Source organism: Erpetoichthys calabaricus, chromosome 9, assembly GCF_900747795.2.
Source record: "Erpetoichthys calabaricus chromosome 9, fErpCal1.3, whole genome shotgun sequence".
Taxonomy (NCBI): domain Eukaryota; kingdom Metazoa; phylum Chordata; class Cladistia; order Polypteriformes; family Polypteridae; genus Erpetoichthys; species Erpetoichthys calabaricus.
The window spans coordinates 80167452-80195390 of NC_041402.2; the positions used below are offsets into that span (position 1 = coordinate 80167452).

Sequence of the window (27939 nt, forward strand, 5' to 3'; positions counted from 1 at the left end):
TGGGATTAATAGCATTGTTATTTATAATCATAGAGATATAGCAGCGCCTCTCAAGACAGACTGTGTTATTGTATTCTGTTATTTTAACTTTTAATATTTCATAGTGGATAGTTAGTTTAGTCTTCCTCCATTTACGCTCAGCTCTACGGCATGTTCTCTTTAAATCAGACACTCTTTGGGTCTTCCATGGTATAACAATGCTAGAAGATTTTTTAACTGTCTTTTCAGGTGCACCTATGTCAACAGCAGCTCTCACTTTAGTATTAAATCTTTCCACCTTATTATTTACATTATCCTCGCTATTATAGTTGGCACTATAAACGAACTGATTGCTTAGAATGTTTGTAAGTTTTAAAGCTGCTGATGAGTCAAAGAAGCGTTTTTTAACAATATGCTTCTCCTGAGTGTTTTCTATCATTTTTCTATATTAAAAAGTAGAAGAAAATGGTCTGATAGACCCGTATCAATGACCTGCTTTATATCAACTTTTAGTCCTTTAGTAATTACTAAGTCTAACGTATGACCTGCTTTATGTGTAGGCTGATTAACGAGCTGTCTCAAATTAAAAGAGTCCAGGAGGTTCATGAATTCTTTTACTTTTTGATCACACTGATTATCTATATGAAAATTAAAGTCGCCGACTATTAGGAGTGTGTCATAGTTCGTAATTAAAATTGATGAACAGTCAATAGTCATGAACATGTTTTTTTGTCCATTAAACATGTGTCTGGCAGCCTTTCTTGAAAAATTCTACATTTAACTCAAGATCTATATCAATTCATTGCGAATAGTTGCATTTTTGAAAGCAATAACTCAAGTCCATTTACCAATCATTAAACTAATGTTCAATGTCAGATCTCAGGCACTCAGCAAATATCAGTTTATCTAACAGTCTTTTGTTAGGGAAAAATTACTTATTTTACACCTTACTAAGTGCATGATAACATGAGTATTAATATGAATACAAATTAACTCATATGAAAATTATTTATTGCACATTCTATTTTTATGTCAAATTTGAAAAGGTAATTGTTTGGGGAATAAGTGCATGTTGTACTTTAACTCACACTTGAATATGGGAACCAAAGCTTTACTTAATCATGATTGCCTCCTTTACTTTACTTAATCATGATTGCCTCCTTTAATTGTGATTAATTTGTCTAAACCAGACAATCAGGGCTGAAAAAAAGTGGACTGATAAGTTTATTTAGTCAGGCTGGAGATGTATCATAAAAAATAAGCAAAATGAAAGGAAAGTTAGTAATCAATGTTTAGTTTTAAAAAAGGAGCTATGCTTTTTACTCATCTCTTTACCTTAGAATCAGTAAACTATTCCTAGGTTTTGATAAATATTGCCACCAGATAGATATAGAGATAGATAGATACTTTATTAATCCCATTAAACTCCAGCAGCAGAATATTGACAAAAAACAATATTAAATTAAAGAGTGATAAAAATGCAGTTATAACAGGCAATAACTTTGTATAATATTAATGTTTACCCCCCGAGTGGAATTGAAGAGTCGCATAGTGTGGGGGAGGAACGATCTCCTCAGTCTGTCAGTGGAGCAGGACAGTGACAGCAGTCTGTCGCTGAAGCTGCTCCTCTGTCTGAAGATGATACTGTTCAGTAGATGCAGTGGATTCTCCATGATTGATAGGAGCCTGCTTAGCGCCCGTTGCTCTGCCACAGATGTGAAACTGTCCAGCTCCGTGCCTACAATAGAGCCTGCCTTCCTCACCAGTTTGTCCAGGCGTGAGGCATCCCTCTTCCTTATGCTGCCTCCCTAGCACACCACCATGTAGAAGAGAGCGCTCGCCACAACCGTCTGATAGAACATCTGAAGCATCTTATTGCAGATGTTGAAAGACGCCAGCCTTCTAAGGAAGTATAGCCGGCTCTGTCCTCTCTTGCACAGAGCATCAGTATTGGCAGTCCAGTCCAATTTATCATCCAGCTGCACTCCCAGGTGTTTATACAGTAGGTCTGCACCCTCTGCACATAGTCACACTTCTTTGTATCCTACCAGTTCTGTTATGTTTTAAGATTCCTATTATTATAATCCAATTCTACATAAATACTATATTCAAATAAATTATCAGAGTATATAGAACCTAAATTTGTATTTAAGGTCAGCTCAGTGAGGTGAAACCGTGATGCAGTGGTTTGTGTTGATGCTTCATGGATGTAGTGTCCTGTGTTAAAAATCAGTGCCCATTTGTTGCCGGTGTGAAGTTTACACATTCACTCTGTGTCTACATGGAGTTTTCTTCTATATCCCAAAGCTATGTGTTAGGTTTATCACTATTTCAAAATGGCCCTGTGTTGCTGTGTACTGTATGTGTATATACCCTGTGATGAACTGGAAACCTTCCAGGTACTGAGTTTAGCACCATATTCTGCTATACTGAATGGGATTTAGCAGGTTTCATGTCCTCACAAATCTGCATGGTGATTCTAAGCTGAGTAAGCTGATGTAGTGCATTGGGATGAAGAAATATGTCTGGCCTTGTTGCTTTGCACACAGTTTAAAGTGGCATAAGAGATACATGAGGCAAAAGCACTTAAAACGCCTGCAAGGCTCGAGGAGGTGATATGAGAAAATGCATGGTTAAATGATGGACTTAATAAAGAGGCAGTCAACCTTATCATTCTTGGGATAGAAAAACAACAAGCCACACCATCCTTGGGATAAACAGATGACAAGCCACACCATCTTTGGTTTAACTGGTAGCAAACCACACTATCATTGGAATAAACAGATAACAGGGCAAATCATCCCTAGGATGGAAACATAACAAGCCAGAGCAATGTTAAGACACCAAATGGTGAAAATGTTAATGGGCTGGCCAATGATATTTAATCTGGTTATTAATATAAAGAACATTTTAAACTATAAACTACCATATAAACACCATTTTAACCTGTAATAAATAATGTAAACAGGTATGATACAGTAATTTGAGCCTATTTAATAGAGTTTTGCACAGGCATCCTTTGCAGAGACTCTTGAAACAGAGAGATTCAGAGAGCATTATTTTCAGCATGACTACAGCCTCAAAGACTATGGAACACAGAGCCAAGACTCAGAATAAATTCTGACTCATAATAAATTGATTTGTAAGTTTGAATTGTACTTTGATTTGTAACTGTAATATGGGCTGTTATGCATGTTCTTGAGTGTGTGGATGTGTTCTGTGAAACACTACCATCCCATTTGTTATTGCTCTTGTTTTTTACCCTGTGCTACCATAAAACACTCCGCATTCCTGAGATCCTGTACTTGACTATAGTTCAGAAATGTATAAACAGATGTATGGATCATCACGTGAAGTATTGATTTTTAAAATTATAAAATACCTGTGAACCTTTAATTTTTGTGAACCTAGTTTTTAATTTTTATGAACCTACTTTTTGTAGTCGGGGTCGTGTAGACCTACATCCAGTCCCAATAGCAACATAAATGAGTAGAATTCATCTCTGTGTGTGAATCCGTTTTTTCACAGAGCACACTTACACAACACACACATACACACACAATCATAATGGGCCACTTCGAATTGTCAGTCAGCTGAACTGTATGTATCCCGGAAAACCCACGTACACATAATGAGAACATGTAAAACCCACAAAGGAGACAGCCCACCTAGAAATTGCACTGTGTTCCAAACACTGTGGGACAACTGCAGAACACCATATAATAATAATAATAATAAAATGGAAGAATGTAATTTTCTATTTAATGGTAATATGTGAGTAACGAAAAGTGTATATTTAAACTACTGATGCAATGCACTATAAGTATATATGATTTAGTAACAGTGAAAAGCAGCTTATTATACCTGTGAAAGGTAAATGATACGAATTGCTAATCACAGGTGGTAAGACAGTACACCTTTTAGCAAATGCTTCTGGATTCAGTTTCTAATTCAGCCACACACAGTTTCTGTGGACTTTTGTATGGTCTTGTCGTTTCTTCATGGGTTTTATCCCATAACCTAATATCTTTGTGCTCATGTCAATACCCTGTGATTGAATGGCATCCCTTCCATGATTGAATCCTGCATTAAACCCACTGCTTCTGGATTATGCTACATGATTTCCTGGCCCAGTATTAAAATATATGGGTTCATAAAATGTATATGTGAATACATATCTTTAAATATGTTCTTTATTTTCAACTTTTGTTATTATTGTGTCTTGCATGCTCTTCTAGAACAATAAGCCTAATGATATTTTAGCTCCTGTAAAATGAAGTCTTGCATTATTGCTTATCACTCCTTTTCAGAAAAATATGAACTGAGTTGAAATTAAAACAATTCCTAGACGTAAGAATGTGTGTATGCTACTTCACGAGCCAACATGGTATTTAGCTATAAACGATAAATGGCAAAGTGTCTGTGGAAAAGAGCATAATTGCTTTATTAACAAGGTCCCTGATATTTGTTGGTATACTTATGAAAATAGCCCTGTTTGTGGAAAATGCCACCTGATCCCAACAGACATAAATATTTCCTGTTTCGCAATTGAGTAATGTCTTCACTGGAATAACTTTGTGTCAAAAGTTCAAATTGTCAGCCTCACAAAAAAGATCCTCTCCTCACTTTCTTGCATGAGTTATGGCAGTGTACACAAAAAGTTCTAAGCCTATTTTTAAATTACTATCATCTTTGTTTTTTTAATATATTTTCCTCTTTTATATCAATCTGTAAATATTCTCACTCGTTTATATTGATGAATGACTCTGCTTTCAGTTTCATACAGACTATTTACTTTAACTGTAAAGGCTTTAGGCCTGAAATATAAAATATTTTAAAAGTCTCTTCTGTATTGAAATTCTGGAAAATATATATTTTATTTAATAGTTATTGTTAGAGAATGTTTGTCGTACTAGTCATGTCATATACTAGAAATGACGTAATTAATAGCAAAATAGACCTACTTTAAGAGTCCATGTCTTTTTAGTATTTGCAATCTGAATTTAGTATTTGCAATGCCTGAAATGCAAATATTCAAAAATTGGTTTTGGTTTTTGTTAATTGGTTGAAATTGACAACATATATATTTTGAGTAGAATATCTGTTTTTGTCTTAATTGGCTAAATTTTGTGAAGTCAAAATCATTCAGTTCAGTACAGTTCAAACTATTGTCATTATGCTTTACGGTATAATGTAATGCATGTTTTAGCTTGTCATTAATATCCAGTATAAATAACAGTTTGGATCCAGTAACAGCTGGGTCATTTTCACTACCTTCTGCAGGGCCTTGGTATCTGTCACAGTGCAGCTGCCTTATCAGACTGTGATGCAGATAGTATGCTCTATTTTACATATACTGTACATACAGTATGTAGAGATTAGTGGAAAAGACTGGAAAGGCAGATCAGCCTTCTTTACCCTGCTGTCTAGTGTTCATAATGACATAATTATTACTGTAAGATCATGATAAACTCTTAGTGATGTGGACAAGAATTTAAAATTACTAGCCCTTTCAACAGCAAACCTTTTAATGTCATAAAGCATAACCTTCTCCAATTCTTCCAAAGTCCACAGTCTGCTTCTTTGTTTTACTGAGGTTGAGGGACAGATTGTTATTACTGCTCCTTTTTTTGATAAGTCTAATTTCCTCCCTGTCTCGACATTGTTGTTGTATCAACAAACTGGATGACAGAATTTGTGGCATGCCTAATTGTAAAATCGTGAGCAAACAAGGAATAAGACAGTGACCTCAGAAACCAGTCTTGCAGTGCTTTGGTGGCTGGAGTGAAACTGTTAGATGTTTCAGCCGTAACAGTCTGAATTCTACCAGTCAGGAAGACTGGTTACACAATTTGGTGTATCAGCCCTGAGTAATGTTACTAGCATCAATCTCTTTGTTCCAACCCCCTGCTTCTACATGCTCTTTGTCTGGTATAGTAAGATTTGGAGTTACTGTCTGTCACTACTTGTGAGGGGTGCACAGTTGGGAGAAGATTGTTGGGGCAAGAAAAAGTTTTGCATTTCAACTCCACAAAAGAGGGGGAGAACACAGGGCTGATGGAGAAAGGTATGTTCTGTATATGTACTTGGTGTGCCTGAAGGACAACAAGTAACAGGAGAGAGCGAGATATGGCCTGGATATGAATATGTCTAGACTGCTAGAGGAAAGAAGATCTATCAACTGACAGATGTGCATGACCCTCTCCTTAGAGAGTATGCAAAAGTGCAAACTTCGCAAGACCTTCTGGCAAAAAGACAGTAGTGTTTGGTCACTGGCTAGCTATTAGTCTCCTGCATACATGGTATGTGCAGTATGCCGTCTTAGACTTAGGAGTGCACTAGGATAATAGGGTTTGCTTGAGATATTTCTTGAAAGTGAGTCAGTTGCTCAACTGCAAGTAGCTTCAAGTAGACTTTTGAAAATACGCTATGCCATTACTGTAATTGATTATGGGTCCAGGAAAACAATAGTACCTAAAAATGAGAGTGTGAAGGAGAGTGCTTGCCCCTATTATATCCCAACACAGGGTCACGGGGGTCTGCTGGAGCCAATTCCAGCCAGCACAGGGCGCAAGGCAGGAACAAACCCGGGCAGGGCGCCAGCCCACCGCAGGGCACACCTACACACCAAGCACACACTAGGGACAATTTAGGATCGCCAATGCACCTAACCTGCATGTCTTTGGACTGTAGGAGGAAACCCAAGCACCCAGAGGAAACCCACGCAGACACCGGAGAACATGCAAACTCCACACAGGGAGGACCTGGGAAGCAAACCCTGGTCTCCTTACTACAAGGCAGCAGTGCTACCACTTTGCCACCGTGCTGCCCCCCTATTATTATAGCTAGGCAAATAGGTGAGCCGCCTCATCTTGCAGACAAGGCCTCAACACCCGTATATATAGGCTGAAAGAGGCGGCAAGGTGTTTTCATCAGGTTGGTTGTTAGATTGCATTTTTTTTTCTTTTCATCCCTCCATCTTTATTTTGTTTTAGCAAGCCTATGAATTTTGGTATACTTTAAGTCTCCATGGTTTTAGTCTGGATGTAGCGGGCTGCCAGAGAGCCCCTTTCCTATCATGATTTTAATAATACATTATGATTTGCTGTAAATATTTAAAAGATTTATGTCTCCTGTTTATTTGCAGGTCAGGATCCCCATATATCATCATACACATCTGGGGATATACCCACAGAAACTATTCAGTCAAAAATTGATCAGCTAAAGCAGTAAGTATTCGGCCAATACTCCAAAGCAAGTGGGGTTAAAGGAAAATTATGCTTGCTGGCATAACATAGTTGCAATCAAAATCACTGGAGTCTTTTTTCATGAAAACCAGAATTAAAGATCACCATGACCATTTTTGTCAATGTATCAATTTACATGTCAGTTATTCTCATGACTACTATTAGATGGCTATTGATTGGGCTTGCCATAAAATGGTGATAAATGTACAGGCTTGGATTATAAAGACCTTGGAATATTTCCACTGCAGTTACAGCAGTACAAAGATGCATTCATCATTCATACAAACACAAGACTGTTAAATACAAAGCTTATGTTTGGTCTTCTTGAGGCAGGTGGTTAGCCCAAAGTATCATAGCATGCATTAGCATTTTGCAAGTAACATTGCAATGGGGCTGGTGAAAGTGATTCTAGAGGCTGATGAGTTCTGATTCTTTCAGGGAAGGATATGCAAGGATGAGTTAAACAACACAACATGAATAACATCACAACCTGTATCCAGTCTCCCTGCCATGTTCAGAGAGACCATGGTGTGATAGCACTCAGATGTGGCACTCGTTTCAAATCTATCATAGCAATGTCTGCCATGAAACACTTGACATTCTCAAGTAGTTTAGACTGCTATGAGCTGTCTTTGGGTTATGTTCAGTGATGAGGTCTCAGATATTCTGAAATGCCACCTACAGTCCAATTAACACCCTCCTTGGACCACTGACTCCCTGCAGGAGCAGTTCGTAGTGCTTGTTGGAAGTGCTGCACAACCTCATTTGACTCCTTTAAGGTTCAATGCATGACAGAGTGCTAGTTGTCTTCTAACTATAGACTAATGATGTGCTTCCTTTTAGCCATATGTAGCCCCAAACAAGATGAAAAAATCATTTTTTGCACTTCTGGAGCCACTACTTACTTCCTTGACCCCAGTTTTGTATTTCCAACCTCATGTAAAAAGGACCAGTTTGTCTGGAAGCAGCTACTTTTTGTCACAGAGTATATCATTGCTGACATATTTCATTATAAAATTCAGTCTGCAATTTCCTTGCACTTTTTTCCTGACCTAAGTGATAGGCATCTCTCAATTTAGAAATACTGGTTTCAGTTCATAAAGCTTTATTATATTAACAAAGACAATTTCAACTTTGTTGGTATTTTCTACTATACCACAGTATGTTTCAATAAATGTACTATCTGTAAGTCAGTCAGTCATTATCCAACCTGCTATATCCTAGTGCAGGGTCACGGGCGTCAGCACAGGGCGCAAGGCAGGAACAAATCCTGAGCAGGGCGCCAGCCCACCTCAGGGCACACACACACCAGCACACACAGGGGACAATTTAGGATCACCAATGCACCTAACCTGCATGTCTTTGGACTGTGGGAGGAAATCCGAGCACCCGGAGGAAACCCACGCAGACACGGGGAGAACATGCAAAGTCCACGCAGGGAGGACCCAGGAAGCGAACTTAGGTCTCCTTACTGCGAGGCAGCAGCGCTACCACTGTGCTACCGTGCTGCCCACTATCTGTAAGTTTCCTTAAAAATTACTTTTTAAATGTTCTTACTAAATTCTTGGCTTATTGTACAATATTGCTGTGGCAATTTTTTTCACACTGATCCTTCTAAAAATGTCCCTTTAATTTAAAACTAATTTAAAACTAAATACCTTCAAGCTATGTTGTCATATCAATAAAGGGAGCACACAAAAACAATATTTCTTGAAAAAAACACATTAAATAATGAAAATCACATTTTAACAATGTAATAAAGAAATATATAATATTAAACAGATTTCATATTCAATGTATGGTATACAGCCACAAAAGAAACATTCTATCAAACATTCAGCAGGTTTATGATTCTGCAGTATTTGGCTCCTAAAATGTCTGTTTTATCAGAAAGTGACTAAATGCCAACAGTCAAGTCAGTAATCAAGGCCTTTGTTTTCATGAAAGCCAGAATTTTAGCCTATCTCCATTTGGGGCTTTTAAATTTGAATTATATTCATTCCCTTTCCAAGTCCAGTCTGCAAGTTCCAGCATTACCATGGAAACTGGAATTATTTGATTTCTGAGATCAGCAGCTGTAGACACAGGAAGTTTCTGGGGAGGGTAAATCCACGTGATTTCAGCAAACTCCCAGGTGCTGCTCAGAGTATGCCATTTGTCATGAGCCTACAAAACTGATTTTGACCTTAAGCATCCATGGCTAAAATTGTGTCATTTTTTTCATATGAAAAACTTTTTTTAATTGTTTCTGCTTTTAATTAGTGTTTTATGGCCTCATGTACAGCATGTTGTGATAGCTACCATGAAGATATTCAATAAGCAATTTAAATTGCTGTCTAGGATCACAGTGTACTCTTTATTATACAAATATAGGACATTAATTTTGCCCCTACAATTAGCACTCCAGTTCTGTACTACACAGTCTAATTGTAGACTGGAAGGAAATGGTAGATTGCTATTACTTCTTATTAGTTCCAGACAAGCACATTTCTTTGGTCATTTGTGTTTCCAATACTTAATACAAGACTGGGTGGTCTCGTGGCCTGGAACCCCTACAGATTTTATTTTTTTCTCCAGCCTTCTGGAGTTTTTTTTTGTTTTTTCTGTCCACCCTGGCCATCGGACCTTACTCCTTTCTATGTTAACTAATGTTGTCTTATTTTAATTTCTTATTTTGTCTTTTATTTTTCTTCTCTTCATTATGCAAAGCACTTTGAGCTACTTTTTGTATGAAAATGTGCTATATAAATAAATGTTGTTGTTGTTGTTGTTAATAAAAATCATATCTCAAATAAATGCTCAAAATAAAAAGGCACTCAGTGTGTCTTTTTTGTGTGCACATGAAACTTTTTGAAAATCATGGATAGCCAGGATAAACCTACTTTATATAAGTGGCCTTTGAGAGAGAAAAAAGCTGTAATGAGTACAATATTTGTAGAGAGCAGCAAAAATAATCTAAATACATTTTGTAAATAGGCCCAGCCATTTAGTTTGATGTTTTATATATTTAAAAAAAGTCATGTGTTCCATACTGCCAGTTTAGCTGCCTTAACAGAATGGACTGTTTGTATCCTTGTATTTTTGGGGTCTGTAGTATGCATTCAGACATTTCCTGAACATTTCCTGACATTTTCGGAACTTGAAATTAGTGATTAAGGTATAATTCATTACAAACAACAAAACAAGACACCATAAAAATAATAGTTTTACAATTGTCTCCTGCTATTGGCCAATATATAAGACATCTGCTTCTATTAAAAGAAACAATATTCTTACAGCAGCATATTGTACAATTTACATGTAAGTACTAACCTACAGTAACTGCAAGATTTATTTTATAATTCTGATATAAATAAAGTTGAATTATGATCCAAAATTCTTTGTGCATAAGATTATTGCTGAAGCTGTAAAAGTCTGTATAAACTTTCTTTCAACACATAATGAGGTCTGCCGGATTATGTAATAACATAACCAGATGTATACCAGTTGTTTCATAATACTTATTCTTATTTTTAATGCACTCCGATAGACAGTTTTACATTCTATGGGATAACATTTTCCTGCACATGTAACAAAGTTGCATTAATTTTACACTACAATAATTCCAGTTCAATACAACATAATAAAATACCAAGTACAAATCTGAAAGTCAATGCTGTACTGAGGGATGATTTGGACATTCTGTAAACAACTTATAATAAGGACAGCTCAGAAATAATATTCTGTCACACACATTTCAGTCAAAGAAATCTGTTAGACATAAACTAACCAAGTAAAATAACATGCAACAAAACTATGTCAATTGTACTATAAACAGATAAGTAAAGTCAACAGGCACATTTAGCTTGACTTAAATCATCTTAACATAGCTGTATAAAAGTAACATACCCCAAAAATAATTTTTTAAAGCTTCAATATTTGTTAATTAGTTTTTGGCTATTAGCAACATCCCCCTAAAATCACATCTGTGAGCACTGCTGATATTTAAAATAATGAAATCCATTTAGACTGTTTCTGTACAAATTAAAGTTATTAATATAACACCCAAATAATTTATATTTGGTCTATTTCAAAAATATGCATAAAGTCTTTTAAAAGTATTGATTTTCAACTTAAGGTACTTACGTAATAATAACACCCCAAGAACAGTTTTTTGAGTGAATTTAATGAAGAATTATTATTTTATGGAAATAAACATGTAGAATTGAAGAGCGTATTTGTTTACATCTTTTTGGCAGATCTGAAAATGCGCCTATTATGGCTGTCAATCTGTCATACTGTGTGTAAATCTTTAAAAACAATTACCCTGCCACAAAAACAATTACCCTGCCATTCAGTTAATTTTTCATAAGCATATTGGTACTTGGTGTCTCTGAAATTACATTGCTGACAAAGGTTTGAAGTCTTCATATTTTGTTTCATTATAAGTCATTCAATCTTTATTTGTAATGTCATTTGTATTTTAACAGCAAAAACAAGTAAAATTTTCACACCTGAAGTTAGGTTTTTTTAACAATGATGTTACTTTTGATTTTTTACTGAAACCTACCAAATGCAAGAAAAACTCCTTTTAAAATTACACCAGGTCATTCAAGAAGAATGACAAAACACTGGCCATTAACCAATACAGTATATGAACTGACCTACCCTTATTTGCACTTTTGAATTCCCTGCATTACCTCATCCAGCCTCAGACACTGCAGTCCCTAAAACAAGGGGAACATGCGCACAATACCCATTTTCCTGTTATCCCTGTTCTTTTGATAGATGTCTGCAGCTATATACAGTTTAATTTGTTAAACTGCATTAATCCTTCTTCTTGTAATGATATGGTTCTGTTTTATTTCAGGATATGTACAGACGAGTTAGGAAATGCTGTTTTTCAGCAGATTTACTACTATCTGAGAAGTGCAGACCAGAATCATAGAAGTAATGAGCAAGAAGAAAATCATACACCAGTACTACCTCAAGCATGGGACCAAAACTCAAAGTATTATGTCATGATTCAGCAGCTTCTGTTCCTAGAGGAGAAAATGAAACACAATTAGGATGAGAAATACTTGTTAATAGATAATACAGGTAGGTATATATGTATTAAAGATATGTCAACACTTTTATGATAAAAAGAATATGTTTTAACTCTAATTATGTTCTCCAAAAGTACAGAGTTTGAATGTTAAAAAAATGTTTCTTGAAACATTCATTTACAGTATTTGGTCAGAACACTGGTAAACTGTTTAAAGTATAATACTGAATATTACATTTATAGAGATATAAAAAAAATCCAGATTTTAAAAATTTGAATCCCTGAGTGATTTAAGTGTGAAGTATATTTTATAGAGGGATACACGCACTGAGTATGGCCATTTCATTACGCTAAACTTCAATTCCCGCACATAACAGTGGGAAAGAGGACACATTTGCATTTAAAATGAAAGCTTTGGACTGCGTGTATAAGTCAAATTCAGACTACAGATTTATGTGTCTTTGGACCCTTAGATGTCTAGACGTGCCTGCAGTAGAACTGCACAACTGCTTGGGTTTCACTGCACAACAATTTTTTTGAAATGTCTTGCGTCCTGAAAGGTTTTTGCTGATTGTAACAGGTACCTACTGGGTATGCACAAATATAGTTTTGGTTTTACTACATCGCATAGGAACTCTGAGAAATGGACATTTATATATTTTCTGACAATAACGTATTTAGTCACATTTATGTTTCACATAAGCTATTAAATTCAGCAGAATTAAAAGTGTTTTGCTCCTGATTTTCTTTTGTATTCATTGTCTGGTGCATCACGTTGCAGTGTCCAACAATAGTCAGCAAGCATTGATGGATTCCAGTTGCCCTGATATCATTTTTCCATCATAGCAATGTCCTGGAGAAACCTTTCACCATGTTTGTCACTGAGAGCACCGAGATTTGCGGGGAAGAAGTCCAAGTGTGAGTGGAGGAAATGAATCTTGAGTGACATGTTGCACTTCATTGTCTTGTATGCTTTAAGAAGTTTGGCTACCAGCTGAATGTAGTTTGGGGCTCTGTAATTGCCCAGAAAATTGTCAACAACATCTTTGAAGGCTTTCCAAGCAATTTTTTCCAGCCCAACTAAGAGATCTTCAAACTGCTTGTCACTCATAACATGTCTGATCTGGGGGCCAACAAAAATGCCCTCTTTGATCTTGGCATAAGTTATTCTTGGGAACATCTGTCTTAAAGAAAACCTTCACCTTCCTTGTTCAGTGCTTTCACAAAATTCTTCATGAGTCCCAGTTTTATCTGAAGAGGAGGCAAAAATATCTTTGCCGGTTCGACAAGAGATTCATTTGCCACATTTTTCTGTCCTTTTTACGGAGTGGCCAGTTCTGTCGAGAATAATTTGGCACGGTTGTCCCATTCACAGATGAAACAACAGTACTTTGTATAGCCGAACTGCAGTCCTAGTAACAGAGCAACGACTTTAAGATCTCCACAGATATTCCAGTTGTACCTGCAATACTGGACGTGCTTCAGCAACAGTTCAATATTCTTATACGTTTCTTTCATGTGTGCTGCATAGCCAACAGGTACTGAAGGATAAACGTTGCCATTGTGTAGCAGAACAGCTTTCAGGCTTAACATTGACGCATCAATGAAGAGATGCCACTCTTCCGGGTTGTGATCACAACCCAAGGCCGAGAACAATCCTTCAATGTCACAACAGAAACAGAGACTGTTGACTTGTGCAAAAAATTTGGTGTTATCATGATGTCGGCCTTGAAACACAGAAATTTCCGTACCTGGTGACAGCAAAGACCATTCCTGCAGTCTCAAACTCAGCAGCTCAGTTTTTGCTTTTGACAGACCCAAATCCCTGACCAAATCGTTCAATTCAGACTGTGTTATCAGATATGGATCGCCTGATGAGCACAGTTCAAAATCCGGGTTAATGTCACTGTCAGTACCCTGCATTGCAGTTTCTTCATCTGGTTCGTCTAAGGTCCAATCCTCTGCTGGTTTCAGAATTGGAAGACTGTCGTCATGTGGCACAAGTCTTATTTGCTGAAGGCAGATTAGGATATTCAATTGACTTCTTGTTTTTGACAGAGAAACCAAACACATTAGTCAAACAGAAGTAACAGTCTGTCACATGCTCTTTCTGTTCTCGTCATATCATCGGAACAGCAAACGGCATAGTCTTCCGATTGCCTCTGAGCCAGGCTCAGACTGACAGCACATGTTGCACAGCAAACGTGAGGCGCCCATTCCTTGTCTTGATCACCAATTTTGCAGCCGAAATACAGATGAAAGCTTTCTTCACAAGAGCAGTCATCCAACGTCTCTGAGGCACAAGCATATATTCGCCACAGATATAGCAGAATGTATCACGGCTGTTACGACATTGACGAGACATATTGCCCGACACCAAAACGTCTATATCATCAAGCTTACTTACTGTTATATTGCTATAGATACTATACTTTACTATACTGATACTATACATACACACTGACTATCTGTATTAACCAAATGAGCAGGATCAGTGTATGCAAACCACCTTTACAGCATGCTGAGACAGCATCAAGCTCATTCAGACCTGCCCAAGCATGCCCAGGATGTCAGCTTCCACAGAACAGCTTTCAACCTAACCTGATTCCATGCCTGGACATGCCCAGGCTGCACAAACCATTGTTGATAAGTCACTTACGGGAGCGAAAATGTTTGGATACAAATATAAGAAAAAATGATGCGGTGGGTTAATTTTGATGTGATATTCGTGATCAGCACCCAAAAATCTATAAGAAACACCAAAAAGTGTTCGAGAAGCAAAAACTTTGTTGTGTAGTGTTTTCAAGCAAAACTGTTTCACTAATGTAGCAAGAATAAGAAACCACTCAGACCAGCCAACTGCTGAAGTTTGACTTTTTGCTGATAAACAGACATGCATGTCAAGTAATGGTGGTGTGCAACAGTAATTCCAAAAAAGGCACCAGAAGACATACCATATCATGTCATATCTTGTTGCTGATAAGGAATGGTGGCCATAAGCTCATATAAGATACACTTTTTTTCCTGTATGAAAAATACACAGATTCCTGCCAATCCATAAAGATGGATGGATCAGGATAAGGCAAAAATGCATTGATCCACTGAGTGTTTTCTGCAGTGCACCAAATTCTTTATGGCCTTTTTCAAAAAGATAATGTTTTATATTGTTAAGCTGGTAAAGTCCTGCAGGAATCAGGAAGTGAATTGAGTCTAATATAGCAAACTTTCTAGATAACAGATCAATGCAAAAGAAAATCTGGTAGAAGAAGCAGCATGGGCCAAATTGAGCAGAGATCCTTTGCCTGATTTGCAGCATTAATAAGGAACACTAGAGTAAAAAAGGTTACCAGCCCAGCCACAGGAGATGCACATACCAGTGTGTTTCTTTGTGCCGGTCCCAAGCCCGGATAAAAGGGGAGGGTTACGTCAGGAAGGGCATCCGGTGTAAAATTTTGCCAAATCAATTTGAGGACAACAATACAATATTTCCATACCGAATCGGTCAAGCCCCGGGTTAACAACAACTGCCAACAGGGTGCTGGCGGTAATTGGGCTACTGTTGGCCAAAGGAGAAGAAGAGGGGGGGAGGCGTGTCCGGAGGCAGGAGGAGAGGAGGAAAGTAAAGACAGTGGAACTGAGGGTAGGAACTTTGAATGTTGGCAGTATGACTGGTAAGGGGAGAGAGTTAGCAGATATGATGGAGAGAAGGAAGGTTGATATATTGTGCGTGCAAGAGACTAAATGGAAGGGGAGTAAGTGGGAGGTGGATTCAAATTGTTCTATCATTGTGTGGATGAGAGGAGAAATGGGATAGGAGTTATTCTGAAGGAACAGTATGTAAAGAGTGTTTTGGAGGTGAAAAGAGTGTCAGGCAGAGTAATGATTATGAAGCTGGAAATTAGAGGTGTGATGATGAATGTTGTTACTGCATATGCACTGCAAGTTGGGTGTGCAATGGGTGAGAAAGAAGCTTTTTGGAGTGTGTTGGATGAAGTGATGAACAGTATACCTAAGGGACAGAAAGTGGTGATTGCAGCAGATTTCAATGGGCATGTTGGTAAAGGGAACAGAGGAGACGAGGAGGTGATGGGTAGGTATGGTGTCAAGGAGAGGAATGAAGAAGGTCAAAGGATAGTGGATTTTGACAAAAGGATGGACATGGCTGTGGTGAATACGTATTTTAAGAAGAGGGAAGAACATAGGGTTACGTACAAGAGTGGAGGAAGATGCACAAAGGTAGATTACATTCTATGCCGAAATGTTGATCTGATGGAGATTGAAGACTGCAAGGTGGTGGCAGGGGAAAGTGTAGTTAAGCAGCATAGGATGGTGGTCTGTAGGAGGACGTTGGAGATTAAGAAGAGGAAGAGAGTGAGGGAAGAGTCAATGATCAAATGGTGGAAGTTGAAAAAGGAAGACTGCAAGGTTGAGTTTAGGGAGGAGGTGAGACAGGCACTGGGTGGCAGTGAAGAGTTACCAGGCAGCTGGGAAACTACAGCAGATGTAGTAAGGGTGACAGCAAGAAGGGTGCTTGGCGCGACATCTGGAAAGAGGAAGGAGGAAAAGGAAACCTGGTGGTGGAATGAAGAAATACAGGAGAGTATACAGAGGAAGAGGATGGCAAAGAAGAAGTGGGGTGGATAGTCAGAGAGATGCAGAAAGTAGACAAGAGTACAGGGAGATAAGGCACAAGGTGAAGAGAGAGGTGGTGAAGGCTAAAGAAAAGGTGTATGATGAGTTGTATGAGAGGTTGGACACTAAGGAGAGAGAAAAGGACCTGTACCAATTGGCTAGACAGAGGGACCGAGATGGGAAAGATGTGCAGCAGGTTAGGGTGATAAAGGATAAAGATGGAAACGTACTCACAAGCGAGGAGAGTGTGTTGAGCAGATGGAAAGAGTACTTTGAGAGGCTGATGAATGAAGAGAACGAGAGAGAGAACAGGTTGGATGATGTTGAGATAGTGAATCAGGAAGTGCAACGGATTAGCAAGGAGGAAGTAAGGACAACTATGAAGAGGATGAAAAATGGAAAGGCCTTTGGTCCAGATAACATACCTATGGAAGCATGGAGGTGTTTAGGAGAGGTGACAGTGGAGTTTTTAACCAGATTGTTTAATGGAATCTTGGAAAGTGAGAGGATGCCTGAGGAGTGGAGAAGAAGTGTACTGGTGCCGATATTTAAGAATAAGGGGGATGTGCAGGACTGCAGTAACTACAGAGGAATAAAATTGATGAGCCACAGCATGAAGTTATGGGAAAGAGTAGTGGAAGCTAGGTTAAGAAGTGAGGTGATGATTAGTGAGCAGCAGTATGGTTTCATGCCAAGAAAGAGCACCACAGATGCAATGTTTGCAATGTTTGCTCTGAGGATGTTGATGGAGAAATTTAGAGAAGACCAGAAGAAGTTGCATTGCGTCTTTGTGGACCTGGAGAAAGCATATAACAGGGTGCCTTGAGAGGAGTTGTGGTATATTATGAGGAAGTCAGGAGTGGCAGAGAAGTACGTAAGAGTTGTACAGGATATGTATGAGGGCAGTGTGACAGTGGTGAGGTCTGCTGTAGGATTGACGGATGCGTTCAAGTTGGAGGTGGGATTACATCAGGGATTGGCTCTGAGCCCTTTCTTGTGGTGATGGACAGGTTGACAGATGAGATTAGACAGGAGTCCCCGTGGACTATGATGTTTGCTGATGACATTGTGATCTGTAGAGATAGTAGGGAGCAGGTTGAGGAGACCCTGGAGAGGTGGAGATATACTCTAGAGAAGAGAGGAATATATGTCAGTAGGAACAAGACAGAATACATGTTTGTAAATGAGAGGGAGGACAGTGGAATGGTAAGGATGCAGGGAGTAGAGTTGGTGAAGGAGGATGAGTTTAAATACTTGGGATCAACAGTACAGAGTAATGGGGATTGTGGAAGAGAGGTGAAAAAGAGAGTGCAGGCAGGGTGGAATGGGTGGAGAAGAGTGTCAGGTGTAATTTGTGACAGACGGGTATCAGCAAGAGTGAAAGGGAAGGTCTACAGGATGGTAGTGAGACCAGCTATGTTATATGGGTTGGAGACGGTGGCACTGACCAGAAAGCAGGAGACATAGCTGGAGGTAGCAGAGTTAAAGATGCTAAGATTTGCACTGGGTGTGACGAGGATGGATAGGATTAGAAATGAGTACATTAGAGGGTCAGCTCAAGTTGGACAGTTGGGAGACAAAGTCAGAGAGGCGTGATTGTGTTGGTTTGGACATGTGCAGAGGAGAGATGATGAGTATATTGGGAGAATGATGCTAAAGATAGAACTGCCAGGGAATTGGAAAAGAGGAAGGCAAGCGAAGGTTTATGGATGTGGTGAGAGAGGACATGCAGGTGATGGGTGTAACAGAACAAGAGGCAGAGGACAGAAAGATATAGAAAGAGATGATCTGCTGTGGCAACCCCTAACGGGAGCAGCCAAAAGAAGAAGAGAGTGAAAAAGGTTACCAAAAATGAGCTGTGCTTTTGACAATTTTTCTCATCCATGCCCAATTGAAGTTGTCATGTTCTGAGAAACCAGCTTGTAGATAGTTTGTCTAGTAAAGTGTCCACTTGGTGCATGATAAACTAGGTCAAGCGACACATTGAATTAGATATACAGTTTAAGTTTGTGAACCCAGAATTTGAAGCCTCACCTTTCTTGCTAAAAGGCTGGAGCAGAAATGCAATCCAAAATCTGCTATGCCTGAATTAAACAGCTGAAACTAATCATCATAAAAATTAATGTTTTTCCATTACAACCTTGTTAGTTGTAGTTCTGAATGATCTGATTTGTGTGGGAACCAGCCTGGACACAGACAGGCAGACTTTGTTTAAATCACCACACATGCTTTATTTACAATATTTACAACAATAAAGTAAACCGCACACAAACCCAGTGCTGCAGCACCAATCACCCCACAGTCCAGGCCTCTTTCCTTAATGCCTTTCTTCACTGCCTCCACTCCTCTCCTCTGACTTCCGTCCTTCTTCCACCTGACTCCAGCCCTCGAGTGGTGGCTGCTGGCCCCTTTTATAATTCACCCGGAAGTTCTCCAGGTGCTTGATTGGCTTGTTCCAGCTGCACTTCCGAGTGTGGTGCATACATGGCCCACAGGGGCGCAGGAGTGCCAGCTACTGCACCCCCTGGCGGTGCCTGCAAGACCCAACAGTGCTGCATCCAACTCCAAGTCCTGTGGAGCCCTGCGGGAGCCCGAGGCACCTCTCCAACCCAGGAGGGCTGCTCCCCCTGAAGATACAGTGCAGGGGCGTCCGGCTGGGCATGGATGCCAGCCACCTGCCATATTTGCTAAATGCTATTTATTTTCAAGCAGAAGGCATCCTACTATAGTATAATACAGGGTGATTCAAAAAGATTAATTCGATTTCAAAGTGCCATATTTTTACAACTGTGAAGCGCCTAGGAACCAATCACATACCAATTGAAAGAGGAGTCATAGAGGTTCCGGCTGTCACCACTCCCAACAACACTGGATGATCTCCAAAATCACATTGAAAGAGCCAAGAGTAGAGTTACACTCTACATGATCAATTGAGTGTGGGATAAATTTGACTATCGCATTGATGTTGTCCATACAGCTGGAGGAGGTCATATTGAGCACTTGTAAAATTACATAATAAACTTTATGCTCACCTAAACCATTTACAATTTGCTGCGTTATTCTGTAATGGTTTAAAAGTGAAATAAATCATTTTGAAATCAGATGAATGTTTTTGAATCACCCTGTATAGTGATGACAAGCATATTGGATGAATTTTGTTTAGGTTACAGAGATGCATGCTTAACCAAGAAAAAAACTTAACCATGGGTTGTTGAAAGAACATATAGTGTCATGAGGCTGCATCAGATTGATTAAATTTAATAATAAAAGTATGCACTAGTTAAATAATGTTGTTTCATGGACATTGCCTTTATTAACAAAATACCTGAATTATTAATTTAAACATTAAAAGCCGGTCCATGCCTTTTACTGCTTCATTAATATATTGTAGTGGGGTGTTAGTTGAGGTTGATATCTCCTTTATGCACTCGGCACACTCTTCATATACTGTATGTGCAGTCACATCGTAATAAAAATATTTATCAGTGCTTTCATTCATATTTCAAATTACTTTGAAATAGGACAAAATAATTAAATGAATATTACATTTTTATTTATTTTTTTATAAAGAGACAAAGGATACACATTTTTTTATAATAATTGTGTTTCTCTTATTCACAAATACAAATTTATCATGCAGTCACTTTCTTTAAGGTAAATCTGTTACCTACAGAGGTAATACTTTATTCTGTTTGTTTTCCATGAAGACACATATTATACAAGAAAAAAGACAATATATTTTAAACACTAGCATGCAATATTTTTTCTGAATACCATATTAGTTTCTTATAAAAAAGTAACTCATTTATTGATATTTTACTGTACATGGGATATTTATTTATTTACTCTTACTTAGACTTTTAAAATCATAACATTCTGGGAAAATATTTAATTCTGAGATATTTTTTGTTGTTTTTGACAGTAAGCCACTCATGTTTCCATCAGTTCCATCTGCACTGAGCAGCCATACTGAAGTGATACAACATGTCTGAGGAGAGAAATGCAGAACAAACACTCTACCATCTGTCACTGGAAAAGACAGTAAAACATCTTTTGCCTGCAAATCTTTGGACACTTGAAATCTGTACAAATAAAAGTGCACAAGATCACTTATAATTTTGCTTTGTGCTTTAGTCACCTGACTTTATATATACTTATATTAATTTCAGTGCTCATTATCTATTACTACAATGTTTTGTTTATAAAATACTAATGTATATTTCTTTTAACTCTTTATCTATAAACTTCAGTTGTATTTTGTAATAAAATAATAATACAGGTGTAGAAGGTGAACTAAGATGATGTTAGTGCATTTTTTTTTGTTAAATGTATTTTAAGATTCAGTGAGAAAACTCAGGGCAGCCAGGTGGTGCTGTGGTTAGAGCTGCTCTCCAGTTCTTGCCAAGTCACTTTCTGTTTGGAGTTTGCAGATTTCTCCCAGCAGTGTTTGCCCTGTGACTGAACAGTTTCATTCTCTAGGTGGACTTGGGAGATTTAGATTATAGTTCATCAAATCATGGCACAAGTATATTCTGCACAAAAAATATTTAAACATCTTTTTTTTTTTTTTTTTTTTTTTTACACAGTAGTCTTATAGGGATCTTTAACCTTTCTTCACAGTTACAAACCCTAAACCTTATCAGGGCACAGGTAGTCACACACTCAAGCAATGTAGAGTCACCAGTCAATCAACATTGCCTTTGGGACGTGGGAGTAAAACCAGAGTACCAAGGAAAGGAAATCAACAATAACGGAGAAACACGCACACAGTACAGATAGTGACTGAGGTGGTTCTGAATGTGAACCACTGTGCTACTCTGCTATAGTTCAATATATTTGAAATAATAAAGGATTCCCATTATCCAGCCCAATCTCTATTCATCTGGAATCTTATATGGGTACCAGGTTTTTTCCACATCATAAAACATTGGGAGGTATGCATTAATTGGGTTCTCAAAATTGTCCTTGTATGAGGTATGGCAGTGTGCATAGCTGTGCCATGTGTGACCTAATTTTGAGAGCACCATTTTGTTCCTGACTTGCATCTGAGGCTGTCTGTGAGATCGACAAGACAAAAGTATGTTAACAAAGTCATTATTGAGAATACGGCACAACAGATACTGGATGTGTGGTAGCATTCCTCCTTCTTTTAAGAAAAGGAACCTAAACAGGACAAAACCAGCCCTGTAACTGTTGAGTGCATTGCTAAAGACGTTGAATAGAAATACCTTGAGTCACTGCACATTTGTTCAGTTGTGTAGGCTTCTACATGTTTTATTCCTAAAACTCCATATGTGTCAATTATTTTGATACATCATGTCCCAACAATTTCATGATTTGGTGATTGTGTACAAAATAATATTATGCGTACCAATCTGATGAAGCACTGTAGTACATTTTTCAAAAATCAGCCAGTTACTTTAAAACCTGAAGAGTTCAGGCAAAAAGGCACCGATAAGCACCCTACTTTAAAGTATTGACGTCAGTGTGCAGCAAGTTAATAAAGCAATTACCTCCTCCTCCCCCGTGTTGCAGAGGAAGAAGAGCTGTCTGTGAGTGTGGCAGTTTCATTTAGTTTTAGAATAAACCAGTAATTCAACTGCAAAGTGCTTCTTGCCACACAGTGCTCAAGTACCTTGTTCTGTAAGTTTAGGGGCAAAAAGTATTCAACATTCTTGACATTTAGGCAGATTACATCCTGTGCCCACATGGTAGTTAGAAACACGTTTTTTGCACAATGTATTGAGTGGTCTTGCTCAGAGATACAGGATGAATAGCAGGCATCCAAGTGTGCAGCCTCTCTTTCATAATGTAAATGGCAAAGAATTCACAATAAATAATGTTGAATAATGCATGACAAACCAAGGGCCTGGCAGCAGTCTTCTAATAAGTAACATATGCTGGAACATTATACTGTGGCAACGCATGAATGTAAGCAGGAAGTCATCTATACAGTAATTATCTTTGAATTACTGGAATATGCTGCTTTTTGTGTAGCCAGTACATTAACTGAAGGTTAAAGCAGTAGTAATATTCTATGCAATCTGGTATGATACAAGTGAGAATAAGCTATATTTTCAAACTCATTTGAATTGCTTGAAATTATCTATTTTGTTAATTCTCAAAAAGAATTCAAATACTTCGATCCTGTATACTGCAAGTGCATAGTTTATTTTCTAAATGACCAGACTGAAATGACTAAAAACAATAGGTCTGCAAGCTAACATTCAGTTTATTTAGAAAAATGTGACACATATAGAAACATAGTTGGTTGAAATAAATACTGACATAATAAAGATTAAATAAATAATACAGTCCATATGTACTGTATGCTCAGATGGGGAAGTATTTGGGAAGCAATAGTTGTTTTCCTATTTTGCTGTCTGTTTAATCAAATTACCTTCAGGGTGTTTTGTTATGCAGTAAAGCAGATGATTTGTGAATTTTAATAATTAATAATACTTTTCCAATCCATGCTTAACTAGCCTCATCTATAAAAGAGTAAAAGCAATATAAAGCAGACACAAACAGGAAGCAGGCAACAACTGGAGAGGAGGCGACAGGATGTCAAGTGTAATTTATGCCAAATATCCATTTAGTTTAGGGGTCTATGGACTGCAGCACTGAACTTGATGTGTTTTTCAATTTCTGAATCTTGACACTTCATGGAAAATTCAGTTAATGTGTTAATTCACTTGGAAAATAACAGTTCACAAAATTTCTAGCAGCATTGTTAAGGGAGGGGATGCAAAATTAAGGTGGACAATTCTTAACATTACAGGAAGTCAAGCAAATAATGCCTTGAAAAACGAGCCTTAAAATAATTTAGTCTGTGTCTTGTTTAAAGAGTCAGTCAGGGTCCTAGCTGAATAAAAATAAAATGCATATGATTTAAATATGAAAGCAGGCAAAACTAGACTGTAGACTCCAAGTCTACTCCTTTATCCCTTTGCATTTTAGGCTGTGTGTGTGTTTCTTTGTAAACCTGCTCTACTCCTGTAAATGAACTTCTAATCACTCTTTTGGATTCAAAACACTGGGAAAGTAACAAAGTTGGTTAACTTGTAGCATATACTTTCTATTGAAAGTAACAGTAGGAGATAAAACACAAGTAAACCCAAGTCCACAGGGCCTCACTTTTTTAACATGCATCCCCTGGCAGTTGTGAACAAAGGAGAACCCAGACTGCAGCAGGCAAATGTTTAGTCCATTACAATCAATAAAACTGTAGTGCATATTGACATTTACTTTATTTGCAGTGTTATGCACAATTGTGGAAAATTGGAATGAAACTAAAAAATGAAGTATTTGTGTTCATCCTGCTTTTCCTAGAATGTAAACAGTGTATATAATTTATCAGACTCCAAACCATTCATGTCACTCTACACAATTTTTTTTCTCCATCCAAATCACAGGTTGGAAATCCACATCAGCTTCTGATAAATGTTTACTCTGGAGTGTTTGCCGTTGATATAGGGGAATCCATTATTGGACATTTAGGGGGAAAGGCCTTATAACTGTAGTACTCTACCACTTGCTTGGGGACCTCAGCCAGGACGCATTTAGCCAGAGCAGCGGGGGAAGCCTGCAAGATATGAAAAGAAGGAAAAGGCTTGAAATTGGGAACTGCAAAAATTAAATGCAAGGATATTGATAGATAGATAGATAGATAGATAGATAGATAGATAGATAGATAGATAGATAGATAGATAGATAGATAGATAGATAGATAGATAGATAGATAGATAGATAGATAGATACTTTATTAATCTCAAGGGGAAATTCACATACCCCAGCAGCAGTATACTGATCCAAAAAACAATATTAAATTAAAGAGTAATAAAAATGCAGGTAAAAACAGACAATAACTTTGAATAATGTTTCTAAATATTTTTACTTTATGTTTTACAGTCTTTTCTAGGCCCATCTTTTTCTGATTATAACATAGATTTCAGTTTTGTTAGTAAACTTGTGAAATTCAAAATTTTTACCAAAATTGGAGGATTTGGTAGACACTGAGGAGGTAGCAAAAACAATTCAAAAAGACCTGGACAAGGTTTGGAGCTGGGTGAAAACTTTAATGTAGAAAAGTGCAAAGTACACATGGGCAAAAGGAGCATTAATTATAAATACAAGTAGGGAGACACTATCCTACAAGATTAAACTTCTGAAAAGGATTAAGGGGTTTATGTTGACAAAACATTTTTATCATCTAAGCAATCCACTGTAGCGCTCAAAAGGCAAATAAAATGTTAGGTTATATCATAAAAACTGTTGAATATAAAGTGAGGGATGTTATGCTTAGACTATATAATGCACTAGTGAGACAGCATCTGGAGTATTGTGTGCAGCTATGGTCACCAGATTACATGAAATACATAGCAGCACTTGAAGCTGTGCAGAGTACAGCAACCAAGTGCATCGAATGAATTAAGGATATGTCCTGTGGCAGACTCACAGAAATAAACCTATTCACTCTTGAGTAGATAAGGCTAATCCAGATCTTCAAAATCCTCAAAGGCATTGACAAAGTAGATCCAACAGAATTCGTTCAACTTAATAGGGAATAGGGCATTTAGGACTGAAGCCAGGTAGCACTTTATTCAAAGAGTTGTGGAAATCTGGAACAAACTACCAAGACATGTAGTTGAAGCAGAAACCTTGACAACCTTCAAGAAGTATATGGATGAGATATTGGGGCAGCTTAGCTATTAGCTAAACAAAATAAATCAGTGAGTTGAATGGTCTCCTCTCATTTGTCAACTTTCATATATTCTTATTATTCTTATGTCCATCAATAGACAGCAGTTTAGAAGATCTCTTGATTCCTGGTTTAAATGTTCATGTACACACTCTCCGTATGGAGTTTCTTTATTCTTGTTATGATTTGATTTTCTTTTAAATTTTGTATGCACCGTTACTGTTTCCTGTAAGGGTTTTGACATTTACTGAATGCGAGTCTGCTCTTTAAAAAATTGATTTGAACTGTGTTTAAAGACATGTTTTTATTTAACATCTTAGCGTGGCACCATTTTGTTTCTTGTAGATGCTGACGTTTTAGGCTTAGCTTGCATTCGATCACTAGCCACATTCCTATGCTGGACAATCTGTAATGTTAATTGAATAAAGGGTATAATGGCCAGTGGTCACGCATTCAATGAGTATCCAAAATTGGATAAAAATGCATTACATGTGATGTGCTTTGCTTTATGTTCATTTAACTTTTCGTTTTAATTCTCTCAACTAAGCTTTTCGGCTTCTGATTGGACTTCAGCAAAATACAGGACTGAACTTTTCCCTTTAGTGTTCTGATTCCTATTTAAAAATATTTCTATCTTTACTTAAAGGCATGAGTAGGCTAACTGGTGACAAAAACTGACCTTGTGTGCTTCTTTGTGCTGCCCTGTGATGCATCTGTGGTTTCTGCATTGTGTCCCATTTTGTTTGGACACTACACCCAAATCATGTATTGCAAAGAGACAGTTGAGAAAGTAGATAGATGAGTAAATGTACCTCCATCCACTCATTTTCTTTTCCCATCTTCTATTATTTTAGGCTACCAACAAGGAAGATTTTAACTGCAATAATTATACATGTAAGTACTACATTATGATGGGAACAAAAATTACCCAGGCATTCACTACAGCATTTTAGTGTTGCCTCACATTGTGTAGGCATAATACTGTACAGGAATGTGCACAGAATTCTACAAACATATCATATCCTTTTAAAACATTAACAGAATTCAATTTTCATCTATCCACATTTCTACTCAGATTTTAGCAATTTATCTACAGGGCAGAGAAAACAGAGCTTATCACAGAAACCAGTCTGTCCATCACAGGGCACACTCACACATTCCAGACCAGCTTGGAGTAACCAGTTAACCTAAAGGCAATCATGTCACATTACAGTACATGATTTTTCTAGTGATTTTCAGATGTAGACTTCATTTATACAATCTTAGTGAGTCTGAGGCAGTCGTGTTTTTTATTTTTACTTGAATCTTTACTTAATATTTGTTTTAAAAATTTTATGTATAACATTTACAAAAGATTGCAATACTTAATTAATTTTTGTAACATTTAATTGTACTACATTAGTAACCGTATTTTTCTCATCAATGTAAAACTGGATTTAAACTTCTTTACTTTTTATTGTTTACAGAACACTATTCATGTTTTTTACAAAGAGCTTGCATTACTTGAAGCACTTACATTTAATGGCTAAAATTTCTGTAATTTATTTCCATCAATGTAAAGATTTTAATGCATGCAGGATTACAATTTATTTAAATACATTTTTAATTGAGTTATATTATATACTGTATTGGGTATCAAAAATGATATAAAATTTCAATACTTTTTTTGGATTCGTATCAAAGTTTGAAGTTTTGGTATTGTCACAACCCTAATCTTGTGTGCGACTCATCCCGAAAGAATCAAACAGATTTATTGTAAGTTGAGGGTGCCTGTGAGAGTTGACAACCAGTGAGCACTAAGCCAGAAGTAAAATGCATATAATGTAGTTATGGTATGCAGTGTTTATGGAAAATAATGAAAAAACAGCCTAGATTCCCATAATGGAAAACATTCATACAGCACCAGTTCTGTCTAGCAGTTAAAAGCTGTTAGAAAACAGGGCGAACATGCTATATTTTGGATATTGTTGCTATATTTCAGAAACATGAAGCTGTGATAAAGTCACATAATTTGATTTCCTAAGCAATCTTTAGTCATGTAAACATATTCAGGTAATGAGAGTAGTAATTCCGTCATCAACTTTGCCATCCCCTATGACTAGAAATGATGTAATGTGACACCGACTAAACATGCACCTTTCCATTTTGCTTAGTCTAAGAAATGACTACTGCCCCCTAGTAGCCCCCACACTAGCATGTCTTGTGACACTTTCAGCCGTATACTATCATTATTATTGCATATTTGGCTAATGGCTGTATCTAAGCTGAATTACAAGATTGGATTACATTACAGCTGTTTATAAATATTATTTATATTTGGACCACTGACTGGTTTAGTGACATGCTCAGGGTGA

At 37.5% G+C, this 27939-nt stretch overlaps 2 protein-coding genes across 2 annotated transcripts in view; one reads left to right on the top strand and one right to left on the bottom strand.

Annotated features, from left to right (window-relative positions):
- LOC114657565 (serine/threonine-protein kinase Nek11-like) overlaps window positions 1-21181 on the top strand; it is a 327143-nt gene extending 305962 nt beyond the window's left edge. Inside the window, exons 15-17 of the mRNA XM_028809452.2 lie at window positions 7127-7208; window positions 12076-12305; window positions 20807-21181. Coding sequence (XP_028665285.2) covers window positions 7127-7208; window positions 12076-12274 — 281 coding nt within the window. The 3' untranslated portion in view covers window positions 12275-12305; window positions 20807-21181. The remainder of the gene's footprint in view (window positions 1-7126; window positions 7209-12075; window positions 12306-20806) is intronic.
- cpne7 (copine VII) overlaps window positions 20413-27939 on the bottom strand; it is a 251789-nt gene continuing 244262 nt past the window's right edge. Inside the window, exon 16 of the mRNA XM_028809797.2 lies at window positions 20413-24469. Coding sequence (XP_028665630.1) covers window positions 24332-24469 — 138 coding nt within the window. The 3' untranslated portion in view covers window positions 20413-24331. The remainder of the gene's footprint in view (window positions 24470-27939) is intronic.